At 53.0% G+C, this 22,719-nt stretch overlaps 1 protein-coding gene across 1 annotated transcript in view; it reads right to left on the bottom strand.

The window, feature by feature from the left end:
* The window catches only part of FER1L5 (fer-1 like family member 5), a 56,476-nt gene that overhangs the window by 20,908 nt on the left and 12,849 nt on the right, over positions 1-22,719 (bottom strand). Inside the window, exons 11-32 of the mRNA XM_044437359.1 lie at positions 21,027-21,142; positions 20,098-20,221; positions 19,648-19,706; positions 17,944-17,987; positions 17,280-17,362; positions 17,021-17,113; positions 15,830-15,942; positions 15,222-15,335; positions 14,257-14,434; positions 12,903-13,027; positions 11,921-12,021; positions 10,403-10,592; positions 9,206-9,361; positions 8,793-8,924; positions 8,350-8,513; positions 7,439-7,553; positions 6,086-6,188; positions 5,815-5,978; positions 5,029-5,202; positions 2,852-2,912; positions 1,798-1,979; positions 441-650 (exon numbers count right to left, since the gene is read on the bottom strand). Coding sequence (XP_044293294.1) covers positions 441-650; positions 1,798-1,979; positions 2,852-2,912; positions 5,029-5,202; positions 5,815-5,978; positions 6,086-6,188; positions 7,439-7,553; positions 8,350-8,513; positions 8,793-8,924; positions 9,206-9,361; positions 10,403-10,592; positions 11,921-12,021; positions 12,903-13,027; positions 14,257-14,434; positions 15,222-15,335; positions 15,830-15,942; positions 17,021-17,113; positions 17,280-17,362; positions 17,944-17,987; positions 19,648-19,706; positions 20,098-20,221; positions 21,027-21,142 — 2,801 coding nt within the window. The remainder of the gene's footprint in view (positions 1-440; positions 651-1,797; positions 1,980-2,851; positions 2,913-5,028; positions 5,203-5,814; positions 5,979-6,085; positions 6,189-7,438; positions 7,554-8,349; positions 8,514-8,792; positions 8,925-9,205; positions 9,362-10,402; positions 10,593-11,920; positions 12,022-12,902; positions 13,028-14,256; positions 14,435-15,221; positions 15,336-15,829; positions 15,943-17,020; positions 17,114-17,279; positions 17,363-17,943; positions 17,988-19,647; positions 19,707-20,097; positions 20,222-21,026; positions 21,143-22,719) is intronic.

Genomic DNA, 22,719 nt, shown 5'->3' with positions numbered 1-22,719 from the left:
GTGGACAGGAAGCCTCTGAGAATGACCAAGATGGACAGCTGTCGGTAAGGGTCGTGGAGCAGGGGAATTTCTCAGGGACAGACGAGGCAGGTATCCCAGGTTGCAATCTCAGTGGGGGGAGGGGCAGTGCAATTAAAGGATCTGCATGCAAAGAGGCAGCGCGTTGGTCTCCGGAAGGCTCCTCCTGAAAGGACAGGGCCCAAACATACTTAAAAGGAGAGTTCCTAGAAGTGGATTCCTAAATTGGGCTCCACAAACCACTCTGAGCAAGCTCAGAGATCTATTTGGGGTAATTTTATTGGCCGAAAACATTGGTCAATAAAGGATGTTTTGCGATTACTTTGTGCAAAGCACACTTTTCAGCTGCTATTCTGTGACTGATGCAAGAAGCAAAGGCTCTGTCTGATTCTGAGGTACAAGTATCGCAGAAATGTGGGAACTGTGGTTTGGCAGGTGGCTGAGCTCGGTGGGAGCCTCCCGGGACCGACCTTCTTGTCGAGGAGGAGCTCAAAGGCGGCCAGGAGCTGGCCCGTGTCCTCCCGTTCCCTGCTGACCGGGTGCTTCTTCAGACGGGGCAGCCTTCGTGCTTCCAGGTTCAGGCACACCCTGGGAGTGCACAGAGTCCTCCCCATGAAGTAGCTAGAGCGGCCCTAAAAGGGAGAGCACACGGGCTGGTGAGGCCGCTGTGGGTCCTGGATGCCTGTGGCGACTGGGATTGACCAGCCGTACCCCAGCTGGTTCCCTCCAGGTGTGTGGCCGACAGCCCCCATCATCCCCAGGCAGCATGGCTTGTGGCCGGGGGTGGTGGAATTGTAATCTCACACCAGGGTGAGCGAGACAACTGGCTGTGAAAAAGCAGACGGAGAAGAAATTTTGGACGTGCTCAAGTTGCATCCTGAATGGCATAGTAAGAGCTGCCTCCAACACAAAAAATCAATTTATTTATTTATTTAAAATGTTTCTAGACTGTCCCATTATGGAAGTCTCGGGATGGTTTAACAATACAAAATGTAAAAAATTTAAAACACAGTGTCGTAAAATTTCAGCTAACAAACCCCAATTAAAACAGTCAGGTCTTAAAACTTTGGGAAAATAAAAAGGTTTTGGCCTGGTGCCGAAAAGAATAATGTGACGGCACCAGGCGAACCTCTCTGGGGAGCCTATTCCACAATCGGGGCCACTGCAGAGAAGGCCCTTCTCCAGGTAGTCACCCTCCTGATCTCCGTCAGGCTAAATGACTCCCTGAAAAGTGGATTTCTGGTGCAGAGTGAGAGACAGACAGACCTTTCCCATTGGGCACTGGCTCAATTCACCAGAAAAAGGTAAAATCTCAATCAAGTGGACTTGGGCCACGAAGGAACAGGGGCACACAGCCACCTGACTGATTCGTTCTAGCCATCCCATGCCTCGCCTCAAGCCTACGTACCCATCCTCTTGTGTTACCCAATTTTGCACTTCAGAAACGACTATGTGAGCCAAAATATGATTAGTCTTCAAAACTTGCATGTCTCTGAATTTTGTGATGGAGTTCGCCAATCAAAATATGTGGCTATTTGGAGAGAGAACACTAAAAATGCATTGCAAACCCAAAATTGTTTGCATTGCTTCTTAGCAGAAATGGAATCTATTAGGAGAAACATGCACAAAAATGCTAATGAATTTCCAGGCAAATTGTTTAAAAATCTCAAAGTTCCGGATGAACCAAACTAAAGATCGGGAAAATCTGACAAGCAGAAGACCTGAAACAGGTCTTCATCCATTTCATGGACAGTTTCATCCATCCCTGGTCATACGCACAGTAGGATCATAGTCAAAGATCTCCACTGCCATGAAAGGCGGGTCTTGCTCAGTTGCTCGGGGGTCGCCATAGATCAAGATGTTTTCGAAGAGCAGGGTCTGGTCCCAGCAGGGGTGCAGCGTGCCGGTGATGGCTTCCGTGCACTGGCTCATGTGGAGGAAAGAGACGTACGCCACGGGATCTACCAGTGGCAGAAAGTCAGGAGATGACCGCGCATCGATTTAGTTTGCTGAGACCCACGAGAACGAGCCAATAAAAGAGACGGCGAGGTGCTGCCGGAGTGAGCCACCCACAGACGCGAAGTCCCCCTGGAGAAGGGCTGGAAGGGTGGGGATTCCTCGCTTAGGAAAGCGGCCCGTAAGGGCAGGGAACTCGTGAGGAAAGCTGGCAGAATTATTCGTGTAACACAAGCTTAGTGGGAGGAACTCTGTCCCTTCTCAAAAACTGGCTCACACAATAGAACGGAATGGCAGGCGATTTGGGGCATGCTTCGGGACGTGTGGTTTCACAATGAGGCGCTTCCCCCCATTTGGGGGCCATGCCATCAAGAGCGAATAAGCAGCGGTGGTGGGGAGCATCCGCTTGTTCAGCAAAGCCACTTTTCTCATCTAATTTGCCCTCCCAAAGCTGCTGCTAACTCTGCTGGAGAACCGCCCCCACAAAAAAAATAAAGGCAGGGTGTGATACAGGTGGCTGCATTTTTTTTCTAGGGAGGGAAGCATGGGGGGCGGGAAGTCACGCCAGGACGTCCACGCGTGTGGGGGGTGGAGAAGGATCCCTCTGGCTCCCCCAGCACTGCTGCCTTGATCCCATTCAGCCTTTGAAGGGAAGAAAATAAACTGGGAGCAGTGGGTCTCCACAGTGCCTGGCGAGGTCGAACCAGCGTACGGCTGCCCCGGGAAGAAGCACCGGGGATCCGCAACGGGCGCACATCCGAAGGGCACGGTGCGCATTTGGGTGCTGTGGGCGATTCGGAACTTGTTTGGCCGGGGGTGGGGCAAGGGGTGCGGAGAACACGGCAGGTGTGCCCCCCCCCCGGTATTGTATTCCAACCTGCTGAGCCCTTCATGGCCACGCCTACAAGGTCCCTGGCCTGGTAGATGTAGCAACGTAGCTGGAAATAGACCGGACCTGAAAGACGGAGAGGTTGGCACAACGATCGCTCTCCTTCTGGCTCGTTAGGCGCTTTCCCGCTCAATGTGCCGCCAGACTCTCTGCGAGAGCCGCTGAGAAACGGAAGGAGGCGCCGTGCTCTGCATGGAGCCGAAGCACCGCAGATGCTTTAAAGGTGCGCCCCCCCCCCCCCCGCTCTCTCTCACAAGTCGCTGCTTATCAAAAGGACTCCTGCAGAGCCCATAACCTGAAAAAAGCATCCACGATCTACTGGTGAGTTTCACAATTCTGCAGATTTTCAACCCGATCCAATACAAATTTCCACCGATCAGCTAGGTAAAGTGGGCCGCGAAGGGGCTCATTTGTGCAATTTATTCTCACGACGGTTCAGCATATCGTTACGTCTTTCAGATCCTGGAGGCTTTTTTCAGACTTGTTGAGGGGCCGTGCCTTCGGTTGGTTTGGCAAAACTCTGAGCAGAGGTTTGGGCGCTGGCAAGGAGCTCCTGCCCGGGACGTCCGCACTGGCCACGTTCTGCTGGGAGCTCTCTGTTTCCCTCCGGCGTTCCAGCGCCTTGGATTCCCGTCCCTGCCAGCTTTCTGGCAGTGGTGCTGAGGGTGATGCGTCAACTGAGATAAGGCGATGGGAGGGGGGCTGAGAGAGGGATTCTGCCTGACAGAATTTATTTATTTTTATTGATTAGATTCCCATCCTGCCTTTTTCTTTTTTTAAAGAGCTCAAAGCAGCTGACACCCTTCTCTTCCTGCTCTCCTCACAACAGCCCTGTGAGGAAGGTCAGGGCAAGAGTCTGTGACTGGCCCAGAGTCACCCAGCTGGTTCCGTGGCTGAGCTGGGACTCGAACCCAGATCACCTGCACCTCCAAAGGCGGTGCAGGAATTGTGTAGACTTACTCCAAAGCAAGTCATTCTGAACCCACAGGGCCCTGCCCTTTCTCTGCACACAATAACTCGGTTAATTGTTTACATGCATTTGAAAAAAAAATCATGCATTTAATATTTTTTAAAAATCAGGGACGTCTGATGAATAAAAGCCTGCCTGTTTAAGGTTGCACAACGCCACGGAACTGGGCGCCAGGGGGCAGCCCCACAGAAAGGAATGGCATGTGTCACCACAAGGGGTCGGGGCCGACTCTCCCCTAGGAGAACAACAATGCGTGGGGGCTTCATACCGCAGGAGAGGTGCAGGGCAAGGGGGGGGGCGTCCTTGCTCGCCCTGCCCCTCTGATTTGGACTTGAAGGACCAAGGCCAGCGGGCCCACGGCAAGGCGGTTGTGAGAGAGCACAGTTCTCCACATGGCAGTTCACAACGCAGCTCTGCTAAAGGACTGGGCTTAACTTCCGATTTCCCAGCGGTTGGACAGATGCCAGTTTGGATGGAGGGACAGAATGTGCGTGTGGCGTGTTTTTGTAGATACAGAGACCCACAGAGCAGGCAGCGGGCATGGGGCAATACCCAGCCCCCAAATAGCCTTTAAGGATCCTTGATATCCAGAGGAGCCGGTGCATCTTTGTTCTCACACCTCAGCCCAATTTTTTGCCAATCTGCAGCCGTCTTGCCCGGGATAAAAGGAAACAAAAGATTTCTGCAGTTCAAAAAGGCCCCGACCTAACCTATTCTGCTTCTATAAGCTGCAGGATCTGGGCATTTTTCCCCACATGCAGGACGCAGAATGTGGGTGCCCCTCCCGGCATGGGCCCGTCTGCAGGGATGCTCACTCTTGAAGACGCAGAAGAGAAGGGGCGTGTTCATCGCCAGCAGACTCGGCAGGGCCAGCTTCCCCGGCTCTCTCTCCTCTTTCTTTTCTCCCTTTGCCCCCACCTCCATCTTTTTGTCTTTTGCTTGGCCGTCGACGTCCACCCCCTGAAAAGGAGACAGCTTGAAGCCACGCGTTGCGCTTGCAGGGGCGGTCTGGAGCCTACGAGGTAATGCAATCCTCACCAAGTCCAGCACCGCTTGCCTCCCCTTGGGCACCCCGTCCCCTGCAGCAGAGGCCCCCCGACCTCTCTGCTGCGCCGCATCTGCCCAGCTGGGGGGGCTGCATCGGGCCCTGTTCGGAAAGCAAACACCCTCCGTTGGAGGCGGCGCCTCGCCTTACCAGTGACCCCTCCAGTAGGAAGATGGGGGTCCCGTGGCCAGGAGCCACCGGGACAAGCTTCCTGCGCCAGCATCGCCGACGGAAGACGTCATTGGATTGCCGCTGCAGGTGGAACCTCCATCCGTAGAGTGGGGCGTATTCCCACGACTCTTCTTTCGACCTCATGTCCGAATGCTGCGGGAGACGGGTGAGCGGGCAGGGCGGAAACACACCGAGGAAAGATGGGGGGACTGTGGCTATGCTCTCTCCCCTACCTTCGCCACCGCAGCCGGCGGCAGTGCCAGCGGGGGATGACGGGAGCCGCGGGGCGAATTTCCAGAGGGCAGCAGCTGCACCCAAGCTTGGGATGAAAGCGGCATCCTTGGCCCGGGCTCTGCAACGAAACCCTGCTGGCTTCACGCCCAGCCGGAGCCGCACGGAGCCGCACGAAGTGCCGCGAGGCGCTGTGCTGGCGCAAACTGGCTGGCTTGCACTGGCCGCAGTCGAGAGCATCTCGGAGCAAAGCCGTGGGCAGCCCAGGCTTCGAAGCCAGCTTGCCGGGGGCTTATCCCGGCGGCCAGTCCCTGCCCTGGCCTTATGAAGCCCTGGCCTCCGGTGTGCCCACCCCTTTCTGGGGACTTTGGTCTCCTACAGCTCGCCCGCGTGAATGAGCCCTTTCGTTCCGCCTAGCCTCCCTCACAGGGTTGTTGTTCTAAGGCTAACAAAGAGGAGGAGCCAGATTCTGTAAGCAGACCCTCATTTCTTTCGAGAAGGAAGAAGGCGGGACAGAAAGGTGATCGCAATTACCAGCTGAAGGAAAGAGGCCATGTGGTGTTCTCGGTTCTCGCTGACCAGATTCCGGGAGCGCTTCCGGAGCCAGCGCCGACGTCGGTGAGTGTGGTACGTCTTCTCTGCAGCATTCCAGGCATGGGGAAACTCGGCCGGTGCGATCGCAACACCGTACTCCCAGCCTGAGGAAGGACGCGTGTGCTCATGAGGACCCCGGAGAAGACCCCAGAAAGGAGCCGTTTCTTCTCGGGGCCACCCTGGGGGACAATGGATGGAACTGGAGACTTGCCAGCATCATCCACTGCCCGGTTCACCTCCACCTTCCAGTCTTCCACAAAGACCCAGCCGGGGGGACACACGATCTCTTCCTTTGGAAATGTAGGAGCACCGCTCTAGAATGGAGAGTCCAAGCATGGGATGAAACGGGTACCCAGGAAGGAATAACCAGAGAGTTACACAGCGTGCAATTTTCTGGCAGCCTGCAAAAGTGACTGCATCGGCATAGGATGCCTGCAGTGTGGGAAGGACTCCGAACGACTAGTAATATTTCAGAGTTGTTTTGTGTAGGATTGTGCATGGAATCTCATTTGGGGTGGGAAGCTGTGGGATTTCCTCACTGGCACCCCAGACTCTGCTCCCCTGTCTCATTTCCTGACGTTTGCCTCACGGGGTGTTTGTGCAGGTGTCCCGCAGGAAGCGATCTCAAATTCAGTTCTGCACATACGACTTAAGGGCCTTGCATACTTTGCTGCGAAGAATTTCATACATTCTCTTGCATGTGGAAAGAATTATGGACGTCGCATGCTTTGAGGAAAGGTTCCTCTAGTGTTCCTGAGTGTGTGCAGAGTTGACCTCACCCTGGCTAACTTTCTAGCAAGGCCCGAGTGAGGGAAAGATGCCAAGGAGCACAACAAAGCCAAATTCTGACCAGGTCTGGACATCCCTCGGTTTGCATTGCTCCAGGGAATATGTCGATGCTGACCTTAGGGGTGCTGGCAGCAAGGAGAGAGTCGGAGCAAGGGAGGCATATTGGAATTTCTAGATTTAGGGGAATTTAGTGGAGGCAATTCTGGTGTGAAGTCATGTCCTAGCATAGACTAGGGTCCGAGGAATGATCCCCTTCTTAGACCCCCTTCACTCAGAATCTGGGGATTACCATGGCCAGGAAAAGGCAGGGTGGGGGGAGTTGATTGGGCAGCACAAGTGGAGAGAATTCCTGAAAGGTGGGTAGCTGAGAAATTTCTGGCATCATAAAAGGGAAAAGGTTTCTTCTGCCACAATCCTGCTCTAGCCCCAGTGGGTCTCCCAGCCTTTAAGCATGGAGAATAAATAAGACTTGAGTTCCCCTTTCACCTCAAAGATTCATTCGCCTTGTTTCCATTCCCAAGTATTTTTCTTTCCAAATAGGAAACGTGTGCTTTTGAGTACCTAAATTTTTAGGCATGCACCCAATTGCGGACTCCCCTCCTTTGACTAAAGTAAGAAAATGTGTATTTTTCAAAACAATTTCAAGGATTGGGAATTGGAGAGTCCCCCCCCCCCCAAAAAAAGTACCCTCCTGCATGTTTATATTTGGGACAAATGTTGATGCTTTGCCAATTGAAATGCAATTCACAGGCGCTTCTAGTCCCGCCTCACTCACTGCGTTGCTGCAGGGGATGGAGGCTGGTCTCCAGCGGCGTCCCGGTTCCCGGCTCTGGTTCTCATACACTTCTTCCAGAACTTCGGTGTGGTTTGTCTCTTTGTCCAGCAGCAGCCTGGGCAGAATCAGGAGGGGCACAAGACGGTGCCTTTGACTAGCCAGAAAGCGAAACTGCCTTTCTGAGGTTCCGGGGCCAGAAGCACTGGCTTTAGTATCCTTTCGATGAGAAAGCCCGTGAGACTGCTGGCATTTCTGTGAAATGTATTTTCTCTAGGTACCTAGAGAGAGTTGGCTTTGTCCACCCAGTTTTGCCTTCTGGCTGGCAGTGGCTGCCCAACCCATGGCAGTGGCAGAGAAACGAGAAGTCACAGAGACAGAACCCAGAACTTTTGCATGGAAAGCCGAAGGTCAGTCTGCTAAAAGACTCATCTGGGAACCGAATCCAGGGATTTTGGCTCACAGGACCAAAAATTTAAGGTGTAAACAGCTGAAATCCTTTTGCAACTGACTAAGGTGGGCAAGAAAATATGGGTAACAGGGCCTTGTCTGTCATGGCAGTCTCACTATGAAGTATGCTCCCCAGGAAAGCTGCCCAGCCCCAAATTTATTTTCCTTCTGCTGCCTCAAAAAAGCAGAGCTCTCTGAGCCGGCTGCTGGGTTTGCATTCCTGTTGTTCTGCCTGTTTTGGATGGGGAAATATTTTTCTCATACTTTTAAAGAAAATCCTGAGGACTGATTTAGTATTTTCTTCCCCGCTATTTTGCTGGGTTGTTTGTTACCGGGTCACATTCCAGTTCTTTGTACTGGTGCATTTTGGATTTGAGTGTGAGGCACAGCTGAATTTTTGCAAGAAAGGCCAGATAATGCTCAAAGCCGGATGTGCCCAAATGCACCCGCAGCTTGCCTCTCACCTCCTCTGAGGCTCCACGGCCCAGTCACCGGCCCACTTCCACCCCGCAGGAGGCTGGAACCTGTCCTTGGGGAGGCTGATTTGCCCGGTCACGTCGGAAAAGTTGGGGTGCGGCATCAGGTCCCGGACCCCCCATACCCCGTGTGTCTTCTTCTGGTTCTCATACTGAAGGCGGGGAATGAAAACACCAGCAGGTCAGGAGAGCTTCGGTTTACGGCATTCCCATCCCATCTTCCCTCCAAGGAGCTCGGAGGGCACAACGGGGCCTTTCCCCCACCGCTTCCCTTCGCCATGACCCCGCAAGGTGGGTTAAGCCGGGAGCCTGCCTGGCCCAAGCCCCCTCGGGGAGCCTCCGGGCTGCGAGGCAGTTGGAGCTTGGATCTCTCCTGCAATCCAAGTCGAAGGGGACCCATGGGGCGGGGCTCAGGGGCCTGGCTCCCTCACCGTCTCCGCGAAGACGAGGATCCTCCCTTCGCAGCACTTCATGAGCTCCGCGCTGTCGGCCATCCTCCCCAGCCACAAGCGCACCCGGAGCAGGGCGGGGACGATGTCGGCGTCCCGGTCGCTTGGTGCACCCTGTGTGGAAGCGGCCAGAGAATTGCACGCTCTCCTCCTTGCACTGCAGGCCGGCTGAGAGCCGCTTCATCACCAAGAGTGATGCTGTTTCCATGGCTTTGAAGAAGACCAGGATGTTTTTAGCCCACGGTGCTGCTGAGTGATTAGTGAGCACCAAAGGCTTGGAACCGGGAGGGAAGCACCAAGGTTCGACATTTGCCAGATTGCTGGCCCCGCAGGGTAGGATCACCTCCCTCCTGCCCGCCTCCGCGTCCCCTCCTCCCCCGGAGGCATCTTTGTACCTGCAGGAAGATGGTCTGGGTTTTGCCACACTGACTGCCCGTGGCGTGGGGACCGGCCTTGGAGAACATGATTGTGTGGCACTTCACCCGCGCGTAGGCCACCCGCCGGTCGTCACAAAGCATCCAGATAATCACATCCGGGATGCTTATCTCAGTCTGAAGGAAGCAGGAGTATATGGAGAGCCAGCGCTCGCTTGCTCGGGCCTTGCCGGCACGCCTTCGGAGAGGTTAAGGGGGCCTGAGGCTTGGGGAGTGAGGGCTTTTTGCTGGTGGCCCCGCTACTCCGCACAGCTCACCTGGTGGGCTGGGAGAGTAAGCAGGGAGAGGAGAGGCTGGGGGCCTAGTTATGCTGTAACATTTGATCCTGCATCCTCACTCACAGCAGGGTGAAGACCATCCCGTGCGGACTCTCAAGGGCCAGAAGGCCAGGAAACGGACGCTAGGGAAGCTGCACTAATCGCTGAGGCCAGACGTGACGCTGTGCAGCATCGCAGCCTGTGCTTGCTTCCAAGCAACGAGAGAGCCTGGTTCCGCACAGGAAGTCTCCTGCCATGGTGCAGCGAGGCTCAGGTGCTTCAGAAGGCAAGCCCGACCGGGGGCATCCTTGCTGGTCCAGGCCCTCCATCTTCCCCCCCTGGATTTGGCCTTGAAAGACCGAGGAAAAGGGTGAGCCCACAAAAGGGACCTTGTGAGCAAGCACTGCTGGGGCCATTGCACAACGTCCTCACAATTTTACAGCAGTTTTGTTAAGCCACTGGCCTTTGCCTTCCGTTTCCTGGCTGTGTGGCTTTCCAGAAACAGTTAAGGGCCGCTCCTCTTTCGGACAGTGACCTGGAGCTGCAGGGGCATCCGGGTCGGATAACAAACCACCAGGGGACCATTGGCAGGTGGGACTGGGCAGAGCACAGAGCGAGTCTGCAGCTGACCGCTCGTCGTCTTCCCCACTAGATGAGCCAGCGAACATTCGCAAAGGTGCATCTGGACATACAGATGAGCAGAAGCAAATTCCACGCATTTGGGAGGGGTGGTGCACGAGAGGGTTCAAGCCCTTCTGAGCAAGCCCTCCAGTCCTCCCCACAGAGGGGAGATGCCTTTTATTTTATTTGCGTGGGAATCATGCGTGCACGGAAATTAGCATGTGCAAACACCTCCTCCTCCGGGGTGCTAAAAGCATATCGGGATGCGGGCTTGGGCTACCTCCTTCGTGACTAAGGCGATCCGGTGCAGCCAGGTATCGGCTTTCGTTATCATTTTCTTCAGAGGGGTTTTGCAGCTCATCTTCTCTGCAGCCCTGCCGATTTTCAGGAGGAGCTGGCTCCGCAGCTTCCTCATCTGGTGGTCCAGAAGGGTGGCCGGTGTTTGGACCGCCAAGCCAGGCAGAGGCCTCCTGAGGACGGAGCATGCAAAGAGTGTTGGTGCAGAGCTGTACCGGGATGTGGGGAAGTCAAGCGGACCCTGCCTCGAGTTCAAACGTTCAGGGATGGCTCTGGCTTTGGGTGCTCCTGGGGCAAGACACTCTCAACGGGGTCTCCTCCACGGCTGAGCCCAGCTCGTACCCACCTACACAACCTCTTTCTTTGGGCCCAGTTTGTGTGATGCCCTCACAAGCACTGGCTCCTTCCCCTTCCCGTGCTCTTTTTCCTTCCCCGGCCCCTTCTTCACACCTGTCTTTGATCACTTTTTCAGAGACAGCAGGAGAGCACACAGGCCAAGGCGTTCTGGCCTCCAGATGTGTCCAGGGACCTCCTGCTGAGGAACGGGCGCTGGCAGGAACACAGAATTTGCTGCTTCTTTCCCCAGCAGCCGTACTCTGGGTACTCATTTCCACAAGGCATCCGGGAGAAACCAAGATCTCTTTCCTGGGCAGCTTGGATAGATGAGAAACTGGGCTTCCCTCCATCAGCACGTATCATGCGACACCTGCTTGCCCTGAACTCCACCTCTCATTTTGATGATCGCAGTGCCAATTTGTAGGGGTCATTTTGAACCCTTTTTGTTTCCATCTTCCTAGACGGTTTGGTGACCTGCTCACCAAGCAAACCGTCACTCCTAATTCCAGATCATTTTTGAGCAAAATCAAAAGCACCAGTCCCACAATAGATGCTTGTGGGGCACAGTGAGTTTGCCCAGGAGTCTTTTTAATGTGGAACTTTGTCAAAAGCGCTTGGGAAGTCCAAATAAACAATGCCTGTTGAATCACTCCTGTCCACAGGTGGACCGACACTCTCACAGGTTGGCAATGGAGGACGCAGCTTTGCAGAATCCCGGCTGATTTTTTGCAGTCGAGCCTTTTCCTCCTTATATTTAATAATAGTTTCTTTAATCATGCTTTCCACCAATTTACCCAGAACAACTGTCAAGCCAGCCAGTCGAAAGTCACCCAGATCCTTGTTGTATGTTCCTCCTTTAAAACTGATGCTACATTTGCTGCTCTACAATTTGACTGCACCGCGTCCGATCTTAGGAGCACGCAACATATTTTCATTGGAAGATCAGCGATTGCACTTCGGAGTTCTTTAGGAACTCTTGGATAGATCTCTCCTGGGCCCAGTGCTTTCTTTTTCCCCAAGAACCAAGGAGGTGCTTGCTTTTGCGATGCACAGCTTGCGGTACTGATGCCGCTGCAAAAAAGCTGACTGCATAAAAGGCAGCTTCTGAAAGGGAGAAAGCAAATCCACCTCTGCTGGCAGAAGCCCCTCCCTGCCCACCACTCACCTGCAGTCTTCCACCAGCTCTTTCTGAAGCTTCTTCCAAGCAGTGGCCACCGATGGGTCGCTGGGCGTGCTGATGGCCCTCAGAGCATCCAGATTCTTCTTCTGCCAGGAAGGAAGCACAGGTCCATGGCTGGGCAGCCCGGAAGCTCACGGTGGCTACTCACTCTCCCAGATCGGTCCTGGATTAGCAGCAGAAGCTCTCTTGCTGCTACGAGGGTCAGACTGGGGCCTGCGGTGGCAGAAGGCCCCGTGGACAGGGCAGGGGGCCATGGTTTTGCCACCTTGTACCCGAGTCACGTGGCTCATGGTGATGCATACCAGAGCCAGCACTGATGCCCCCCTTGTGAACTTGCAAGAGGCATCCAACAGGCCCGAGCAAGACCCTTCCCAATTCCAGCTGGGTCCCAAAAGCCAAGACAAGCTTTGGAGATGCTGTTCTTTTCCTTGGACTTCACAGTTTAAGGCACCCGTTTAACTCTAAAGAGCCTTTTAGCAAAGCTGGGGGGAGAAGCCTCTGCCCATGTAAAGAGCTGAATCCAGACTGGGAACTTCTGCATGGCCCCTCCCTCTCAGGAAGGCTCCTGGGTCCACCCCCATGGTGCTCTTGTTGGAAAGCTGGGAGGCAAGAGCGACAGAGACCCTCCAGCTGGGCAGCCCATCTCTCCCGGCGGCTCCTTCCTGGCTCCCACATCCGCTCCCCTGAACACCCTCCTGTCTTCCCCAAAATGGACCCTGCAGCTTGCAGGAGCATCAGGCGCACAGCCCCCTGGCTCCCACCCCACTCCAGAGGCGAGCGGGTCTCCCCCGGCACCCCGGCAATGTGCCAGAGACCGGCCCACTCTGCGCCAGCAGGACCCTGCTCGGAGACCAGGAGGGCCACGGGATGGCGCATGGCTTGTGTTTCTGTCGCGCTGCCCGTGCTCGTCGCGGGGCTTCGGCGGCAACCGGCACACCTGCTCCGCCCCAGCCACTCCCAGACTTACCAGCCTGCTCTGAAGCAGCTGCATGACATTCAGCGAGGCCATCCGGTAGCTGACGTCCTCCCACAGGGAGGTGACGGCCACCGTGGGCTTTGTGTCATACCACGGCAAGTAGTAGTAGAAGTTACCTGGAACAAACAGGTGGCTCGGCTTGGCCTGGAGCCCACGGCGGGGGGCCGTCCCGCAGCGAGCACACGAAGCGGCTCGAGCCCTCTGCTGAGGAGCCAGGGCAGGGCATCGCTTCGGACGCTGAGCGCGGGCCAGGGAAAGCCGGGCCTGGGTCCTGCCCAGCGAACCCGGGCTGGCCACACTCGCCCTCCAACCTGCCTTGCAACGTCCTGACAAGAGGCGGTGAGGGGAGGCCATGAGCAACTGGGAGGTGAGGAGGATAAGGGTGAGGCAACCAGGTAAACGGAGCCCCGGGGAGCTGAGCACGGGGCATGCGCTGCCAGGCTTGCCTGCTGCTCTGCTGAGTCCCACCGTCTCCAAATAGCCCTGCCCTGCCCTGCCCTGCCCTGCCCTTCCCAGGAGCTCCTCCCCAGCAAAATCCCTTCTCAACCCAACCATCTTTCGCCCTCCAGTCTTTGCAGAATATAAATGTTTCCTGATGACTAAACAAGGGCCGGTTCCTTAGGGTCCTATCAGAGAGACACAAGAGGGTCGGAAACGTAATTAAACCTCTGTCAAGAAGGTCAGGATTTGTAAAGATAAGCCTGGAGGCAAATCGTTTGGACACCAGACACCCTGAAAGGAAGTGCGGGTCAAGATACGCATGTGCAAACAAATGATATCTCGGCTACGATGCTTTCTGCTACTTAAAAAAATCGTATTAAACTAACAAAAACAATGCAATTGATATAGTAACAATAAACATAATTAAACTATACGTCAACATCAGTGCTACCTCCACCAGGACCAACAACTCTGTTTACTTAATGGAAGATCATTTATTCATTCAGGCTGCCCCACTTCCCTTCCAGAACTGCACTGACTCTTGTGCCGATTCACACCCCCTTCCTTTCATTAAAACATCGTCAATAAAAGGTCTCCAATATTTTCAAATTTGTTTTCACTTATCAAACCCTTTTTCCATTTAATATCACAGCTTAACGTATCATTAATAGCTACCTTCCAAACTTCTTTATACCAGCCAAGGTGATTTCTGCTACTAATCCTTACAAAAAGCAAACCTTATACATTCATTGTGCCGCTGTTCCCCACTGGAAGGGGGCACGCTGTATTGCTAGTGTGAATCTACGAGAAAGAGTCTGTTTCATGCAAGGCGACTTGCTGGAGCCGCCTGCCCCTCCCGCCGGCGCACCGCGAACGAGGGCGGCGCCGTGGCCCTGGTACTTGCCGTCATACACGGCATCACTGTACTGAGTGGTCGAGGCGCAAGGTCTGCATGTCCCGTCGAATTTGTTGCCGTAGTTCCCAATGCTGACCTCAAACTGGATTCGTTCTGTGATATCGGGCAACATGGTAGCCGAGTAAAAGATGGCGCAGAGCCCATATCGGATCTGGGGCAAAAAGTACTGGGGAAGCAAAAAAGCAGTGTAAGCTGGTTGGCCAACATCTCCGATTTCATAGAATCCCAGAAGAGTAGAGTTGGGGGGGGGGCAGAGGGCCATCAAGGGCAGCCCCCCGCTCAGTGCAGGACTCCCAGGTAACTTTGGTCACCCCAGACATTTTCCTTTTATTTATCAATGTTTTAAAGTTCCTGTTTATACCGCCCAGATTCCATGTGTGTTTTCCTGTGTCTGAGTGAGGCTTGGACCATATGCTAGCAGCAAAAAGCCCCACCTGGTTATCCAGAATCAATGTGACCCTCAAGCCCCTTGCAGCTTTTACCCAAATCTGCACTCATGAGCACTTAGGTCATGAAGAAGTTCTTCGCCTTTAATGCACCACAAGGTTCTGTTGTTTTCTCTGCCACAGATTAATGAAACTTCTTTTCTGGACATAACGTATAACACATTTATTTCTCTTGCCTTCCTGTTAAATATCCTCAGGCTAACTGTAACACCCCGTTAAAAGGACCCCAAAATCAACACCAAACAACATGCTAAAAACGCCACCAGCAAAGCCAGAATTAGCACAGGATGGGGGGGGGGGTCTGGTGAGCTCTTTTTCTTGCTTTCTTTCGGGCCGTTGGGGACCCTGTTCCACAGAACACACGGGGAAGTCATGGGTGGGGGGACAGAGCCCTTCTGAGTCCTCCTGTTTTGTTGCTTTCCCTCTTCTTCAGGGTTGACTTGCTCCCCAAGAAGCTCCTTCTGCATGGCTCAGATCTTTACCCCGGTGGCATGTGCCGCTGATTACCTGGGTCCTTTTGATCCTTTCTTCGGGAATTTTATCTATGCTCTGAGAGGGGATTGCCCTCATGCTGGTCATCATTTCCACCAGAACTCTTCCGCAGTAAGCCACACCTTCCACCTAGGAGATAAATGGAGCAAAAGCGCCCTTGGAAAAAAGATCAGAATAGCAGACCTGAAGGCAAATGAATAATGAGCGGAGGGAAAGGACGAGTGTAGGGCAGCCTTCCCTGTCCTCTTCCGTTCTGCCTAAATCAGACACTTTGGAGATGGGGTGCAAAGGCCCGGTCTTGCTGGAGAGACCCTGTGAAACACAAGGGCTTCCTCCAAGATGTGTTGCTTCAATAAAAGAGGGGATGCGGAAAATACTGCATGCATGACATGCACCCTGCGGCCGTCTGCAATGCAGGATCTGATCCTTTGGTTAAATGAAGCAGCAGCAAGATCCTAGTCCTCTTGGTGAGTGAGGAAATCCGAAGGCATGAAGGAGGTTTCAGCTAGATGTGCTGCAAAATCACTAATTTGATTTGGGGCAGGGGACAGAATCTGTCGCTTCAGTTTCTTTAATCCTCTTCCCCGATCCCAGGTGAATGGACAACCAGGAGACGGACTTACTGTCCCGGTGCTGCGTTTCCCCAGGGGGCCCACTTGGCTCATAAACTCCTTTGGGCTGCTGTAGAAAGTCAGGAAGGTTGGCCCAAAACAGGGCAGGAAGCAGCAGGGGTCTCCTGCAACCAGAAAGGGCCATTAGAGAAGGAAGAGCTTGTGCCAATTCAGCCATCAGACTGGCCCAAGGTGGCCAACACTGGGAAAATTCCGATAAAGCTGGCAGGAAAGCATTGCTTATCTGTGACTTGGTTTTATCAAATCAAATCTACACCTCCTTCTCCCAAAGCAGCAGAATTCCCAGCCAGGTTGCCCCAAGATGACGGTGTTCTTAGCTAGACTGAGCAGCTGTTGGAGGCCAACACCTGCGAAAGCTGCAACAGTGGGGCCCTGTGCTTCCAAAGGGGCCCACCCGAGACCCACGGCGGCAGCGCCTGCTGAGTGCGCCCGTCAGGCCAGCCCTCCCGAAGGGCTCCTGCGCAGACACACTCGCGTGCCCAAGCAGGCAGGCCCGGCTGCCCAGAACCCGCTGGACCGGCCGATCGGTGCAGTGCGGCGATCAGGCATGCTTCCCGTGCTGCTGTCACCAGCATGTCTGATCGGCTTAGAGCATCGTGTCATGCCTAGAGGCACCCGGATGCTCTTGGACTAGGATGATCTGGAAGCGTAACTCTCTGTGTTGGTGCATGTGACTAGCAGGTTGTAAGTGTCTGCCCATGGGGTGTCCTTTTGTAGCTGAGTTTGCCTCTGCCCGGTAACGCACTATTGGTAGTGACTGCAAGCACTGGGGCCCCGGACAATAAAGCAGCGGAGGTTCAAATGGCTGATCTTTCTCATGGACCCGAGTTTTTATTTCCTCCTCACAAACTGAAAACTGAGATTCTGTCACCAGCTTGGGTACCACAAGAAGCTACACAGGACAGGGGGACATAGCTGTGCACCTGCAAAGTGCCTGCAGCCCAGTGGGGTCCCCTAGCCAGACCCCTCTGGCCGGATTCCTCCTCTTTACCATTGCCACTGGCTTCTTCCCCCACCTCTTGCTCCAGCCCAAACAACGGTGGTGGAGCGAGGAAGGAAGTGGAGATCCCACCATGGTCTCCTTGCTCCCAGCGGTGGCCATGCCGAGGTAGAGGAGGAGGAGGGAGATGAGACAGAGTAGGAGCAAGAGCAGCTGGTGAGAATGATGGGGGGGAAACTCACTGAAGGAGGGGTGCATGGTGGGAGGAGGGAGGCTCCTTTCTTTGATACGCCCATTGTCAGGGATGTTTTCGCTGTGGGGGGAGCAGCCAAGTCCTGTGGAGGCACGGGGGAGTGGGGCTTTTCCGGGGCTTCCCGACGCTTGTTGCCATCCCTGCTTTTGGAGGACGACTCTTTGTGGAGTCCGCCGATGCTAATTAACGGAAGGGGCTTGCCTTTGGGATTTTGCACCTCAGGCCCTGGGAAGAATCAGATTTCTTACTTTTAAATTCAGGCCCCATGGCTGAGATCTGGGACAGGCTGATAAACGTGGTCCCCAGAACGTTGCCATCATCATGTTGAGGCCTAGAAGACAAAACCAAAAATGGTGCACACAGTAAGATGGGGGTCTAAAGAAAGTGGAGACATTCCAGGCTATTTCATGGGGGGTCTTTGTTGTTTTAATAGCTTTGGAAAATATGTAGTTTTACTCTGAGACTGTGTGTTTGTGCGTGTTGGAGAATGGCTTCGAACGAAGCAAAAGCAAATGGAGAGGTGCTTCTTTAAAATGGTTGAGGCCGGTTGTGCCAATGTCAGTGGAACTGTGCATCAACTCTAGATTTTCCGCCAAATCTTAAGGGGCTCTCCATGGTGCCGAATCAATTTCAGAGGTAGGGTTTGGCACCAGGGAAAGGGAACACCCATTGGCATAAAATTTGCAGCTGTAATTTAGATGCTCGGGGGCAAAAATCATGGGCAATTTGCACATTCTTGCTCTAACGCAAGTGGAAATGCGATTCGCTCCCCGTGGTGGAGAGGACCGTGGGCCGGTGAGTGGTCCAGCCGAGGTCCAGGGAAATGTGCCATGATGTGGCAACGGTTCTCCTTGACAGGAGGCCAAGGTCCCATGTTGCTCTTGAGAGAGGAGCCAGAGCGACGGCACTCACCCATCCAGGATAGCAAGCTTGATTAAGTCACACACGGGCGGCATCTGCAGCAGGAGAACGTGCCAGTTAGCAAATCCCTCTGCACCCTCAGCAGGACTGGGGGGTTCCTCAGTGAGGGGCTCAGGGGCCTCAAGAGGCAGGAAGACGTCTCTGGATCCTCTGGTGAAGAACTTCAGAAGAGGCCTCCTGGATCAGGCCAGATCGGTCCACCCAGTCCAGCATTCTGCGCACCCGGGAGCCCGCAAGCCAGACAGTGGGGGCGACACTCCCTCCTGCCAAAGCTCCCCAGCGACTGGGGTGCTGCCTGAGGCTTGAAGGGGAGCCAGGCCTTCAAGTCTCATGGCCGCCATCTCCTCCAGGAATTTGCCAACGCCCTTTTAGACCTGCCCCACGTAACGGCCATTGCTGTATCTTGTAGCCGTGAATTCTCAGTTAAAACAGAAACTCTGTGCGGGAGGACTGTTTTAGCTGCCCCTGCATCTCCCTCTGGTCACTTTCAAGGAGGTGACCCCACTGGGGGTCTATTATGAGAAAGAGTATCTTCCTCGCCACCTTCTCTGCATCGTGCGTAATTGTGTACGCCTGTTGACTCTCAGACAGAGAGAGAGAGGTCTTGGTTAATGGGCAGTACAGAAAGAAAACAAACACACATAATTATTAAAGATAGAATAGAATAGAATAGAATAGAATAGAATAGAATAGAATAGAATAGAATTTCCCCTTATTTTATATTATGGGATTAACAGAGCTGTAAAGTACAGGTGGCAGTGCTCCCAAAACAAAAGAAAACAAAATGAAATAGGGTGAAATGAAACAAAACGAGATGAAGCGACGCAAATCAGAAGCAAAAGTCAAGGCAAGGCTATTGCTCCTCAGATCAGGGCAGAAAATTGTTCGGCTTGCCAAGCCCAGTTACCAGATGAGCCACGGTGAAGGTTCCTCTGCTTTTAATTTAAGTGGCTGCCTTTAAGTTCCTATTGTTGTTATTATCATTAATGCAAATAATCGGGAAGAGCAAACAGACCACAGTCTGGGACACAACCCAGAAGGGGTTGGATTATTCCCCCTTACTCACGTGGTGTCACTGGGGCAAGCAAGACAGATCGTGCCCAAGTGTCTTCCTGCACCTTCTCTCTCTGCCTTTCAGTTTCCAAATGACGCAACTCACCTCCATGGGAAACAACATCAGCTGGTTCCACACGGGATTGGCATCTCCAAACACAACATTTGTCTTGAGCTGTGCGTGTTGACAAAGGTGGCAGGTAAATAAAAAGGTGCCCATTGACACAGAAGCTTAGCTTTTAGGTCATACCTGTGCTAAACGGCCAAACAGGATCTCCGTTTTACTTCTGCTTAAGAGAATAAATAGCCAATGCTCGTGCCAGCAGGCAGGACAGTAGCCTCCCCTATTATGAGTTCGGATAAATTCCAGCTGATGAAGCAGGAAAGCCTCCGATTGCCAGCGTCTGCGAGCCAGGGACGTATTTCCCTTCCCTGAAGGCCCAACATGTGCCACAAGGAATTTGGTTTGAGTAATCCTGGAAAGTCATTAGCACAATATGCCAAAACCTGCAGGTTTTATATTTTTGTTTACTGAATAAACGTTTGCTTGTCCATAGCAGTTGTTTGTTTGCTTTGCAAATGCTATTCTCCCCACCACCCCTGATTTTAAGAAAAAAATGACTGGTGATGCATTTTACTCACCACTCTCCCTGCAAAAGTTGCTTCCAGAGAAGGGTCCACAGATGTGACGCCATCCTGCACTGCAGAGCAAAGCAACCGTGTCTGAGCAGGTTGCTTTTAGGAGCTTCATTTTGCTGCAGAAACTGCTGGTCACCTAGGGTAACCCGAATCACTTCCAGTCAAAAGGCTCCTAGTGCTGCCAGGCAAAAGGCACCGGGCAGGTATTCTGTCTCCCTACTGTCCATGCGCTCCCCCCAATGTGCTCCCCCCCTCCCCGAAATTTGATTTGGCCAGAGGTAGCTCTGAGTCGTAAGAAAGAAACCTGGAGGAAGCTAAACCCTTCCAGGCCTTTGGAAAACCGCTCTCTGGCTGGTTCCACAGAAATCAGATGTGCTTGGGACCCCGACCCTGTTGCCTGCCCTACACCCCACAAGTCTGATGGAAAGGCTGTTCAGTGAGTGGGACTCTCACTCTGCGGCACATCCTCCGCTCTGTAGATGTAGAGTTGGAGGGTGGCCAGGCATGTGCCTGGCATTGCCGCAGGCTGCAGAACGGTGGATTCCAGTTCGCCACTCTCTGTTAAGTGGTCTAAATCCTGTGCGGAGAAGAAAGGTATGGAAGTAAATAGCTCCATCAATGATTGATGTGGATTTCCCATTCTGGCCATATGTTAATCTGGGTGCATTTCTTTGCCCATCATCCCCACACTGCATTTCTATCCCACCTGGCTTTCTTCCTCTTGCAAAGAACCCAAAGCAGCTTGCCCTGTTCCTCTTCCCCCTATTTTATCCTCGAGCAACAACCTTGCGAGGTAGGTGAGGATGAGAGTCCAACACCCCCAGGTCACCAGGGAGCATTATGGCCTAGCAGGAACTAGAACCCGAATTCCCCGAGTCCCAATCCACACTGTTACCCACCACACCACACTGGTTCGTCATTAAAGAACCAAACACTGAAGCTAAGTGAACCTGCCTATAAATGTGCAGGAAATGCTGCAGAGACATATTTACATAAAAAATCAGACTTCTGTATGTAGTAATTTATTAATACAACTTGGGCAAATTGTATTAATAAGTACAATCTGCTGTTGTATTTATTAATCTGTTGTACAAACTGAAGCAACTGATCTGATGTTCTTGGCTCCAAATCTGCACTCGTATTTTGAGCCACATCACAGATGCCAAGAACAAAACCAGTCCGCCTTCAGCTTTTGGGTCAGAAATGCGTTGAAAGCCATTAAGCTCAGAGTGAGTTTTCCAGCATCCCATTATCTGCCACCTCCTGTTGGCCCCCTTGCACAGCTAAGCCTCTAAATAAGCCACAATTTTAATAGCTGCAATTTTATTACAGGGTCAGGAATCCGACAAGTGGCTGGAGAGGCTGCATCTCCAGGTTCTCACCGGTGTGTGGTCTCCTGCTCCCAGGACACACAGGTTGACCTTCACGTAGCCTTTCAGTCCGGTGTTGAGATTCGCCGGGTCATAGAGACTCAACCATTTGGCAACGAGTGCATGACCTAGGGAGAGGGAATGCAGTGGCCGGCATTTGTGCCAGACTCTGTCTCTCACTGGCGCTTCCGTAAGATCGCAAGTCAGCTCAAGACGCTGGCCCCTCCCACCGAACTCCATGGCATTCCTTAGGCACTGGAGGAATCTGTACTGGGATCCCCGGGGTGTGACTCTTCAGACTCCGGTCTGTTTTGTCGCAGCCTCAAGCCCGAGTTCCTGGCGCACATGGCCAGTGCTTGCGGGAGTTTTTGGGGCCCTGAGCCCCACGCACTGCGGAAGGCATCCCTCTTCCGCACTGCATTCCGTCTTCTGATGTGGAAGGAGGTTGCCAGCTGCGCTGTCTTTGTTCCGTGAGTGTTCACAGGCTTCCCCCAAGCTTGGCTTGCTTTGCAAGACCAGGTCAAGCATGAGGGAACATCCATGAAATGCTAGAGGGCTGGATTCTGCTGAGTTTTGTCCCAGTCTTATTATTCAGGACCAACTGTGTACCTCATAAGCTGTGAAATGCTAAGGTTGAGCTGCATTGTTATCATATTTGGCAGCTGAGTATCTTCCCCTTTTCTAATTATTGTAGGCAGGGCTTTTTTTGTCATAGAATGCATCGGAATGGCATTCCAGCACCTTTTTTTCCAATGGATTTTACAAAGTGATTTTGCAGGAGTAGCAGAGCAGCAGCAAGCATCATTATCATAGTGCCTGCGGCTGCTCCTGTGCCTGCCATCTGATCGTCAGGGCACCGCTCGGCTTGGGATCGGTGTGTGTGGTCGCGCGCTGAGGGCTTACTGCTGGCGGCGACATGAGTTCCGGCACCTTTTTGTTTTTTACAAAAAAAGCTCTGATTGTAGGGATCCTTACTGAAAATATTAATTTTCTCACATTAAATTGCTTTTTGTTCCCCTCTGTAGGTCTACGCGGCTACAGAACAGAGCGATGTTGTTGCAGCAGCTACATGGCTCTGACGGGCCCTTATAATTAGCAGCATAATCCAGCATGGCTGCCAGCAACCCTCCAGCGTTGTCTGTGGGGTGCGGGTGCAGGTCACTTCTATGCTTCTCTCACCCCACAGAAAACTCTGAAGGCCAGTTGCCCCAGCATTCGGAAACCAGGATCATTTCTTGGAGCCATTTTCAGCACTATAGACTTCAGCTTACGAGGAAGAGCAGAGATAATCGCCTGCATGCTGTTTCTCCCAATTATATGCTTTAGATAAGGGCTGATTTTGCTGTAAGAACAGAAACTGTTTCTTTACAGACCAGCTTCTCTCCTCCTTGTCACTTAGGGAGACGGTTAACCTGTGTCTAAACTGACAGCCTCTGAAACAGAGGAAGAGAGGAATCTAAATCCATTGCAAGAGGCACCGGTCCCTGACTCTTCACTCAGAAGCAGGAGCAGGCTACTACTGTGCTACTAGGATGTGTGGGATTTCCTTTGCTTGTTTAATAGTAATCTGCATCCATATTTCAACACGAAATGTATTCAAAAAGTTGCATACTATTTCCGACACAAATGGATTTGTTTCATTTGATTTTCCTTCAACTTGGGACGGACCAAGTCCCTGGGATAATACAGATAGGACTGTGGTCCA

The sequence above is a fragment of the Varanus komodoensis genome, unplaced genomic scaffold (genome assembly GCF_004798865.1).
Source record: "Varanus komodoensis strain SLA01 unplaced genomic scaffold, ASM479886v1 scaffold30, whole genome shotgun sequence".
In the NCBI taxonomy this organism is placed as follows: domain Eukaryota; kingdom Metazoa; phylum Chordata; class Lepidosauria; order Squamata; family Varanidae; genus Varanus; species Varanus komodoensis.
The sequence above is the reverse complement of the archived record's forward strand: the minus strand, read 5'-3'. Positions and strand labels throughout refer to the sequence as shown.